The following is a 10607-nucleotide window of genomic DNA, read 5'->3' as shown; positions in this document are numbered from 1 at the left end:
ATTCCAGTCCAATGTGTGGAAACACTTTGAATTTAGCAAAGACAGCTGGAAAGTTCAAATAATGTTCCCTTTTGGGTTATTTTGATGTGGAGAAACAATAGTGGGCTGAACTTTAGGAAACTGCAATGTGAATGGATTTGACATTAGTTCTTGTTTACTTGTTTGTTTGTACACATATGTAATTTACACTGGATTATCTTGCAAGAAATGCAACAAATCTGGAAAACGTCATCTGCTCTGTTCAGTAGGTATTTCTCTCTGAGTCCCACTGGTTAAAGTTTTAGCTAAAGATGTTCTAAATCCATTTTAGGTCAGTAAATCAAATTGTTCGGATCAGCGATCACTGATTATGAGATGAATCGAATCGCTATTCGTTAGAAACGTTTTTTCCATCTTTACTCTGATTTTATTGGCACAAAGCTTATCAAACAAAATAGTTTATCTGCAGTTAGGTTTGAAAGGACAAACACCTTTAAAAACATGTCAAAAGTGAAAAATTGGTTTGAACTGCAAACAGTGTGAAGAATGTGCCTTTCCCTTTGATTTTCAGGAAAAAAAACAAGTTTTGTTTGCTTTACTTTACAAAAGCAGAAACCAATGAAATACTATGATCAGGTTCAGTTTGTCACACAGCCGCTCTCTCTTTACATCCAGAGTGAAATGTCTAGTAAACACGCTTTTTCCTCCTTTACTAATGTATGCACACTTAAACAGCAGATTGAAGCACTGGTTACTCATTTGCTGGTAAAATTAACAAATATAGGATTTGTCAATGCAGATTTTTTACTTTTCCCTTAATTTCTGCTCCCTGTTGAAAGCAGCAAAACAATTAAAGACCCACATTTGAAAACAAAGATACTCAACAAACACCTCTGCAGGAGCATCAGCTCCAGATTTACTGAATTTAGAAAATAAAACATGTCTAGAACATCAGTCTTTGGGTATACTTACATATAGAGGCACTTTTCTCCTGCTTAGCTTCATTTTTACAGCTACAAGAAAAGAACAAGTGAAAAAAGAATGAAAAAGGGTGAACACACACCGAGTCCTCATTATCTTTTTAGTCGTTTTGCTTTCTTATTGGATCCAAAGGAGATTATTAAGCCTTCCTGGTGCCGAGCAGCCAGAGGTCATCTGATGAGATGGGATAATCTTTTGATCACAAGAATGTGAACAGTGACTTCAATGCTCTCAGCTTCCTAGAGACATCAGCAGAGCCAATGTTCCCAAATCGGATATGAAGAAGGAACAATAATGCGTGTGTGTGTGTGTGTGTGTGTGTGTGTGTGTGTGTGTGTGTGTGTGTGTGTGTGTGTGTGTGTGTGTGTGTGTGCGTGTGTGTGTGTGTGTGTGTAATAGATGGATATCGATTGGATTTCAAACTGCAGGGTTCAGATCTGTTCTTCGTCAGTGTTCACTTCCTAAACTGGACATAACAGCTGGTCTGAACATTAAACAGCAATGACAGCTTCTTGAGGAGTCACGCTCTTCTACTGTTAGAGCCAAACATCCAAAAAAAATACAGAAGAAATGTGGAAAAGAGGATTTAAAAAAAAAAACAGTAAAACCTGACACCAACTGCAAAAATGTGTATAACTTATACAGGTGAGCTATGACACAGCAAAAGTATGAATTAATGAAAAACTCTCATAATAAAATAAAATAAAAATACAGTGACAGTTGCACATTGTAGCATTACCTGACATGAACCTGTTAAAGTGACAAGCTGATTATTATTTCTTTTATCAATTTTTACTTACCTTTTCAAAAGCTAAACCTCCCAAACACTTAATGTAAATATGTTTAAATATGAAAGCCCTAAAACTCGGATTCATAATCTTTTGGCGCTGAAAGGCTGCGATAATCGGAGCTGTTCTCCTCCGGCTCCCGATAGGTACCGCCGCTGTTTGCGGTCTGAGTTCCGCATCCTTCAGTTTTGATGCTGCTCGTCTTCCGTCTCCAAATTCCTCCCAACAGCAGAAAGTTGCCCTGTTCTCCGGTGGGGGGAGCGCCCCCCAGTGCACGGCGATGAAATGTCAAATTCACTACGTTGATACGAATAAATGTGGAAATTAATATAAAAAATGGAACCCTACAAGCACAATTTTTTCTCAGTTCGTGAATTTAAATGTTAAATGAGTTTATTGTTACTTTTAATGCTACCGCCACCCTCTATTTGAATGAGATCGGCCTAAAGTGGATCTGACCAAATATGAACCTGCCCACTCTGTCGTGATTGGCTGAGACGTCGTCAAGCTGCGAGAATCTGCGTTGTGATTGGTCCACGCCAAGATGCAGGGATTTCAACCGTGTATCCACGCCGATCACATTTTCGAGACACAAGAAAACTTCAGAAGAGCCCTGCTAACTTCACAGCAAGTAAAGATCCTTTATATTAATGTAATCTATTGTATTTTAGTGCTATTTATTTTGAGTTCTTTTAGTATTTTTTTTAGCTATGGTAAATCAATTTCCCTTTCATGGAAGCAATTGAAGTTCTATTCATTCATTCATTCAAATCCTTTAGATTGCATTTTATTGTAAGTACATATTACATCCTTAAGATTTCCAAATGCCACAGCTTCATCGGTCTTTTGTCTGTCAGAAAACTGGAAGCAGATCTGGGTCCAAAATGTTTTCTTTACTGTAGTCTTTGATACACAGCAGGAAACATTTCAGGGAATAAATTTATAGAATTATAAAAGCTCTCTAAAATTGGCTTAGTCAGTCCTCCTGAAGACTCAGTTGACCTGAACCTGTGGTCTTGATGCAGTCGATTCTCCCTGCGGCAGGCCGTTAGATGTGCTGATGCCAGAGCACGGCAACTCAACTTTAGGCAGAGAGGAGGCAAACATTGTGTCTAACATGCCAAGAACTTCCAGAAGGTCCTTTTGATAGTCCAGTTCTCTTTCCAGCAAGGACTGCAGATGCAGCAGCTGTTTGTCCACAACTGGGGACTGACCAACGATGGACTGATAGATGTCCAGGATCATCTCAGCTGCTGTTATGAGGACGGGAGCAAACCTGGCATCAACCAGATTTCTGGGGGGAAAAAGTGGATGTTTCCTTAATATTTACAGATGCAAGTAACCAAAACACATGTACCTTTCTGCAATGATCCTTATTACTGTGTTGAATTAAAAAAAAAAGGTAAAGTGACAAACAAAATCCTGTTAGCTTCTTACGCGATCAGAAAGCTGAGTAACCGCGAGAGCTCCTGCTCATCCCGTCCTGCGAGAGCGTTTTTCAAAGTTCCTCTTCTATCCAGCTCCCTTATGACAGCGACAGTTATCTCCGGCTTTCTCCCTCTAATCCACGTCTATTAAAAAAAATAATATCAGAAAACGCAAACTGCATTAGTGCTTTGAAATATTAGACCAATGTTGAACTGTATGTCTGTGAAACGCAATGGAATGCATTGAGGTGAAGCCCACAGTTAAAATTCCTCTTCCTTACCTCCAAGGCCGTGTCCAAAGCTTTGGACACATTAAACTTCTTTAGCTGCTTGTCATATTTGGCCAAATGCTGCCTCACTGGCTTACTGACAAGATAATCGTCCTGCAGCAAGAAGAAGAGAAAAGAAGGACATGATGACAAAGAAAAGCAGGACACTTTGAAAGTTCAACTTTAGTTAATCTAAACCATTGAAACCGAATCACCTGCAGAAACAGCAAAGAAGCTTCTGTTTTCTTTGGATGTGACCATATGAGCCCTTATTATACATTTGCAGTAAAAGAGCGAGATGATCACCTGTTTTGGAACATAGCTTTTTCTGTGTGCGTAAACGCGATACGATGGGCGTCGCCTTTGGTGGCCAGCTGTTTCCTTTGCCTCCTCCGAGGGTTTTCTGTGTTTGATGCTCAGAATACTGTTGGTCATTCCCACAACAATGGACTCATCCTCCGGCTAGGGGACAGACATATTATTGTAAAATGGTTAAAAAAAAATAAGATGGATGTCAACTATGAAAGGCATCAAAACCCATTGTGCAGCACATACAAATGTAACCAAATGGAATTAAATCAGTCAACATCTAATGCTGTTTAACCAACTCAAAACAAACACATGAAAACATAAATCAGGCTGTTTAATGAACCTGCCTGATATGAACTGATATTATTTTGTGAACTGTCCTTTTATTGTTGTTTGTTGTGTGTGGTTGTGTGTTTTGCTACCGGACACCTGAATTTCTCCTTTGGGAGATTAATAAAGTTTATATCTATCTATCTATCTATGAAAGACTCCACAGAAATGTCATAAATAAATATTTCCTTACAGCCAGAGCCAGACTGAGGATGGCAGCAGGGTAGTCGAAGTTGTGGACCACTTTGTAGCTGGTTGTGTTGTACACCTTTACATGTCTGAAAAGCAAACAGCTCAGCTTTAGATCATTTAGTCTTTCCTGTCTTATTACATTATTCCATAATGCTGCTGTACCTGTCCAGAGAGCCGGACAGCAGCCTCTGTCCGTTGCTGCTGAGAGCCAAACAGGTGACTGTTTTGTGATGGTTCTTCAGAGACACCAGCGGCTGCCCGCCTTTTAGCAGATCCCACACTCTCACGTAGCGCCCGCCTAGAAACAGTCATCCAAAAGAAGAAAACTGTCAATCACACAGAAATAAAGGTTTTGCCGTTCCACTTATTTTAACCCTTGAGAACTCAAGAATTAATTTGATTTATTTTGATTGCACTGGTGGGATGTGAGTGTGTTGGGTTTTTATGTTTTATTTATTTATTTATTTTTTATTAGTAGTATTTTTACTATGTTTACTATTTTAACTACTTTTTCTTTATCTTACTAATATCTTATTTTATCATGGGAAGCACTTTGAGATGCTCTGTAGCATGAAAAGCGCTATACAAATAAGGTTGAAATGAATTGAACTGAATTGAAAATTGAAAAACTATTTTCTTCTGGGCTTTTAAAATGGGCTTTAAAAAAAAATGTTCATTTTAGGTAGCAGCAATCAAAATAAATGTTGGGGGGGAAAACATTTATTTTTTGAAAAAGCTGCCAAATTTGACCCCGATGGGCTCTCCAGAGTTAAAATAGGAGCAGATTTGATTAGTTTCATGGTGCTAAAGAAGCTTTTAAAAACAGCAATTGAAAGTCCATTCAACATCTGCTGAAACAGAGCTTATCTACTGGCATTTATCATGAATACTGTCCATTTATCCCTCTCTGTCATAATCCACATTTGGACTAATCATGACCCACCAACCATGATTAAAGGTAATTAATAGGGTTGGGCATCACCAATAATTTCCACAATCGTTTCGATTTGATTCACCAGAACATGGATTAACTCGTTTCACAATTTCTTCTATTCTTTCGATCCACTTGATTAAATTCTTTTTTTAATTTACACAGTTGACACATTTAGACACATTTGTATAGAAAAACAATAATAATGTATTTAGGTTTTGAAGATAGTCACATTAATATGATACAATTCACATACCGGTACTTTAAAATCTATTAGTTAAATAATAAACTAATGAGATTGTTAACACCATGCAGAGTAACATGGTTTCTCAAACGGAGAAACTCCAGCAAAAATGTGCAGATCATTATGTTCTGCCTCTCCAGGAGGGCGTTTCCGTTTGGCCACTAGGTGGCGCTCGCGCTATACCATTACACTTTATTCCAGATGATTTGAAAAATGTGCTTTGGACCTCAAATAACTACTTTTAAAAATGTTTCCGTAAAAGAGTTTGGAAAACTGGGAGTATATTTAGCTGTTCATTTATAGTCAACATTGCATGTTTAGGTTGGACGAGGGTTAGCATTAGCCATGCTATGGGAAATTCCATTATACGTTAGCATCAAGCTAGCAGATTTTGGTTTTTGCTGCTGGAATGCGTTAGGTCACCGGAAAAGAAAAAGCATAAAGATCAATCTCTACTTTTATCGACTGTTGATATATTAAGCTTGGATCGATTTAGATCGATTAATTGATTTTATCAACCAGCCCTTGTATTTGCTGTTCAGCTGTTTTTTTTCATGCCAGGTCATCTGATGCCTGGTCAGACCAGACCAAAGGAGACACTTGAAGGTGTGAAGGTGCAAACCTGCAGAAACAAGCAGCCCCTCAGAGGGATACAGAAGCAGACTCTCCACTGGGTGGCCATGGTTGATGGTCATCACACTTTTATCCACTCTGGCATCAAACACTTTTAGTGAGTGGTCGTATGATCCTGGAACGAAAATGCCAAGTGCAAGCTACATTTAAAAGAAGGAAAGAAAGAAAGCCAAACATTTGGACAGTTGTTTTTTTTACAAAGTACTGCATTACTGTACTCTGTAGGGCAGTCATGCAATACATCTCACTGCATATTAAACTGTATGACAAATAAATTTTGATTAGATATAAACTGATCAAAATCGGTTGTAATGTGTTTTTTTCATCATCACGTTCATGTCAATCAGTCGTAACAGACAAAGCTTCCATCCCACCTGTAACAAAGAGATCTCTGTTGAGTTGACTCGTCACTCCACACCGGATGTAATCTGTGTGTTCCTGGTAAGTGTTAAGCTGAGCCGAGTTTGGAATGTCCCAAAGGCAGCAGGTGTAGTCGTCCGACCCCGTCAGGATCTGGTAACGGTCGGTGGTAAAGTCTGTGACATGAACGGCCCTTGAGGAAAAATAAGACAATTAAATACTTAACATCATCTCTGAGGAAAAATGAGACGGCTGGCAGGCTGTCAGAAATCTTGTGATCATCATTATCATCAGTCGATGGATCACTCAAGATATCATCATTCAACTTTCGCCATACAAACAACTCATAAAAAAGAAAAGTAAAAAGGGGCATCTTTAAAACTGTATCTGTAAATAATGGAGGAAGGCTAAATGACAGGAATAACGCCATTTTCAGACAACAGTTGGAAATGAAAATGCTTTTTCCCCTTAAACAATTCTTCTGTTTCCTTGAAAATATTTTGGATTTGAAAGAATCTTTGGTTTTACTCATTTGTGGATTTAAAAGTCCCACTGCGTCACCAAAAAGGGCCCTTTGGGGATTTACCAAAATCCCATACTCACACCAAATAGAACAAAGTTAAAATTAAACATATTCATAATGAAGAGGAAAAACTTTCAGCAAAGGAAAAAGGTTGAAATTATACCAGCATAACTGTCAAGTCCTTACTTTGTGTGACCTTTGAACATCCTCAGTGCCACTTTGCCGCTAACATCAAAAAGTCGCACGACGGAGTCCTCACATCCCGCCACAAGCAGCTGACCGTCTGATCGGAAACGGCCGCAGTATGCAGTGTCCTTGAAACGGGTAAATGTCTTGACAGGCTCCTGGGAGAGCAGCCCATAAAGGTGAATCTGTAAAAAAAAAAAAAAAATTCACAAAAAAAAAAATCATAAAATGAGACCAAAGAAATGCCAAACAACTTAGGTTTAGACAAAAATACATACATAAACACAGGCAAAACACTGGGAAGAAATCAGTACAGAAACAGAAGCATGCGGCATCTTTAGGCTACGTTCACACTGTAGGACTTAATGCTTAATTCAAAATTTTTGAAAAAATTAGATTTTTTTGCAAGGTTGTTCACATTTCCAATTAACTGCGAACTTTTGTGATCTCCTGTGTGACCGTGAAATGACCCAGAAGTGACCCGCGTGCGCAGAAGAGTACGCAGCGGAAGTGTGTTGGGGGCGCGCATTCATGCCGTGTGTCACGGAGGAAGGAGAACGGTAATAAAAGAAGGCTTCCCCCCTGCAGAACTGCTTTTGACTCTTTATTAACCCACCCTGGAGAATCTGAGGGTCCGAACGGGGAAGTGAACCCCGAAGGAGGATGACCACGGTCGGAAAAGAAAAAAAGTCATCGCGGGAAAGGCGCCCGATTGTGTTAAGAGCCCTTGAGTTTGGCCTGAATAGAGCTGTTACCCCAAATATTAATCCAATTGGTGACCTCACTTCCCTTCCACTGACTGGTCTCAGCAGCATCGTCCACCATGGTTGTTGTTTATGCTTTCGTTCCCGCCTACTTCAACGCAGAATTATGACGTTTGTAGCGTATCAATGATGTACAGGTCAGATACATGTGGCCTGGCCATTCAGATGGCGGTTGCATTTCAAAAGATCGGATACGTATTGGATTCAGGACAACATACCCAAGTCACATTTGAAAAGATCAGATCTGTGTCGTTCAGACTGTCATGAGAAGATCCAATACAGGTCGCATAGGGGTAAAAAAAATCGGAACTGGGTCATTTCACCCTGCAGTGTGAACGTAGCCTTAGTAATGTCGACTCTGTTTATTAACAAGTCATTTCCTCAGCTTTATATTAAAGTTATTATATTTGCTTATGTTTCTCAAAACAACATATTCTGAATGAGCAACACAAATTCGTATAAACCTTTCTTAAATGTAAAATATGTGACGACCCTTGAAGTGGGTTTATGATAAGGAGATTAATAGTTAATTAGAAAAATTAATAGTTTACATTTACAATTAAGTGATTTTTAACCAATTTAAGTTCATTTTAACCACATTTTTGTAAGAGGTTTCCCTGACCATGTAACCTGTGTTTCTGTAATGTTGTAAATCAATATTAGGTGTTCAAATTCTCGTCCAGAATTTGACAACTGAAATAAATTAAATATAAAAAAAATTAAAAACAACCTGACTCAAAAGAAAACACTTACTCTTGTGAAAGCTGTCACAGCAAAATTATAGGGAGTCACAGGGGAAAAGTGAATGTTCGACACAGCTCCAAATTCTTTTATCTGGATTGGCGTCTGGAATAGAAAAAAAAACATTAATGAAGTTTGAAGTTTATTATTAAAAACTCAAGGTCCATTTGCCACAAGAAGCACAAAGCAAATAAAAGATTTAAGAATAAAAATAAAAGCATTCATGATAGTAGAAGCATGAAAACAATTAAATAAGATTACCAAGTGTGATAAACTTTTAAAAAAAAAGACAAACTATTGCAAACTAAAAAATGTAAAAGTTTAAAAAAGTGACCATACCAAATCCTCCAAATAGGGGACAGGTATTTTACCATAGATATAGATAATATCTCAACAAAGCTTGGATAGTATTAATTCTTGCATCAACAAACTGCACCACTGTGGCTGTTTAAAAAAAACTATAGGGCATCGTTATAGGCTACCTGCAGCTTCCCCATGCTGGATGCCCTGTAGTTGGTCCACAGGTGGGAAATATATAAGGGTGTGCAGTAAGTTTGAATAGAATAATTGTAAGATTGTCAGAACACAAATAAAACCTGCGTGCAAGCGTGTTTGCCTGAGCACATAAAGTACACCTGTCTGTGGAAATAATCATCATCTGTAAGTCATGTGACAGACATCAAGCTCAGAAACAGAACGTTTAAAAGCAGGAAAATTCAATGTAACATCTTCCTTGGTATGACAAATAAACACAGCGAATTATTATTAAAATTGTATAAAATATCATTTTTAAAACCAAATTAGGAACAAACAATTAAAAGTTGCTGTAATCCGGAGCTGCTGGGGCTAAAAACAACGAAATCATCTGCATACATCAGATGATTTACTTTAAAACCACCAACCATGCAACCGGTATTACATGCTTTCAGATTATTCGACAGGATCTGAACGCAGCAACAATAATTAGTCATAAAGATAAATTATGATTCAAGTCAATTAAAGGGATATTCATAGAAAAAAAGTATCCACCTTGTAGTTTTTCCAGTACAGTGTTTCTTCTGTGATCTTCTCTCCGAGTTTGGGATAAACTGGAATGTTTGTTGGTTTATATGAAGCCATCTCTGCAGATCGGTCTAATTTATATAGCCGGAAAAATACAAATAAAAGGTGACATCTAAATAATATACAATAATGCGCTCGTTGAATGCTTCAAATCAAATAATTTTCATTGACAAATTAAACTTTAAAACCACAAAAACAAAGTTGGATTTTTTACAGGATAAATAATATATTTTTATATTACAGTTTAAAAATACTAAATATATGGATGAAGCTAAACAAACATGTTACAACCAAACAATCATACAAAACATTTCAAAGAACAGCATCGTTAACTAAACTTACTAGCATAAAAATATCAACTGAATTAGCTAGCTACTTAAGAAATAAAATATTACTTTTAGAAACCAACATAAATAAATGAATAAATAAATATATGACCAACTACTTTAGTTATGAAGCTCTAATTTACCTATTATTTACACTAAACCATTTAAATTTAAAACCGCTGGTATGAACCCAAGCGCAGCAGACCACCATGGTGGTGCGGTGCAGTTAACTTAGCACTTTTTCTTACCGCTGGTAGTTTACTATTTATTCCTACCTTGGAACAAACAGAGGGACGGATGTGTGTTTATGAAGTAGAAAACCAACAAGAATATAAAAATATGATGTCTCGTTCAGGTAAATAAAAAAGTTTTCATTTTGCCGTTAAATCACGTTGTCAGCCAGCTCTCAGGAGGACGCCATAGCTAGAAAGAGAAATGTTGCTTCTTCTGTTAGCTTCCGGTCACAGTGTTACTTCTTGACTGCCCCCTTCAGGTCGGAGGTGGCATCTTCAGGACATAGAATAGAATAGAATAGAATAGAATAGAATAGAATAGAATAGAA

The 10607-nt window shown here is 37.7% G+C and overlaps 2 protein-coding genes across 17 annotated transcripts in view; both read right to left on the bottom strand.

The window, feature by feature from the left end:
• LOC101175242 (rho guanine nucleotide exchange factor 28) overlaps window positions 1-1939 on the bottom strand; it is a 49920-nt gene extending 47981 nt beyond the window's left edge. For 13 of the 15 annotated variants that reach the window (XM_023958918.2, XM_078952304.1, XM_078952305.1 and 10 more), the window contains exons 1-2: window positions 1761-1938; window positions 952-992 (exon numbers count right to left, since the gene is read on the bottom strand). In XM_023958918.2, the coding sequence (XP_023814686.1) occupies window positions 952-984 (33 nt within the window). In that variant the 5' untranslated portion in view covers window positions 985-992; window positions 1761-1938. Of the gene's footprint in view, window positions 1-951; window positions 993-1760 lie in introns of all 15 variants that reach the window. The other 2 variants (XM_078952312.1, XM_078952318.1) reach the window with 2 other exon arrangements.
• Window positions 1940-2622: 683 nt separating this feature from the next.
• utp15 (UTP15 small subunit processome component) lies at window positions 2623-10513 on the bottom strand. Of its 2 annotated transcripts, none has more exons than XM_004072157.5 (12): window positions 10321-10513; window positions 9687-9790; window positions 8670-8762; window positions 7153-7337; window positions 6458-6636; window positions 6073-6198; window positions 4438-4573; window positions 4277-4361; window positions 3751-3906; window positions 3457-3558; window positions 3186-3319; window positions 2623-3042 (listed from the first exon to the last, which is right to left on the bottom strand). In XM_004072157.5, the coding sequence occupies exons 2-12, from the start codon at window positions 9774-9776 to the stop codon at window positions 2742-2744; spliced, it is 1587 nt and encodes a 528-aa protein (XP_004072205.1). In that variant the 5' UTR covers window positions 9777-9790; window positions 10321-10513; the 3' UTR covers window positions 2623-2741. The 2 variants fall into 2 exon arrangements, with proteins under 2 accessions (XP_004072205.1, XP_020561402.1); XM_020705743.3 differs by having other exon boundaries at window positions 10294-10493.
• Between the last annotated feature and the right edge of the window lie 94 nt (window positions 10514-10607).

This window comes from Oryzias latipes, chromosome 9 (assembly GCF_053564925.1).
Source record: "Oryzias latipes strain Hd-rR chromosome 9, Olatipes_Hd-rR_3.1".
Lineage (NCBI taxonomy): Eukaryota > Metazoa > Chordata > Actinopteri > Beloniformes > Adrianichthyidae > Oryzias > Oryzias latipes.
This window is presented reverse-complemented; position numbering and strand designations above follow the sequence as displayed.

Excerpts from the sequence above, each read along its gene's own strand:
- utp15 (XM_004072157.5), bottom strand. The coding sequence starts at position 9,776 with ATGGCTTCATATAAACCAACAAACATTCCAGTTTATCCCAAACTCGGA. Across the intron at positions 8,763-9,686 it reads TGTACTGGAAAAACTACAAG|ACGCCAATCCAGATAAAAGA; the intron begins GTGGATACTTTT and ends TTTCTATTCCAG. Across the intron at positions 4,574-6,072 it reads GGGGCTGCTTGTTTCTGCAG|GCGGGCGCTACGTGAGAGTG; the intron begins GTTTGCACCTTC and ends GACTGTTTCTAG.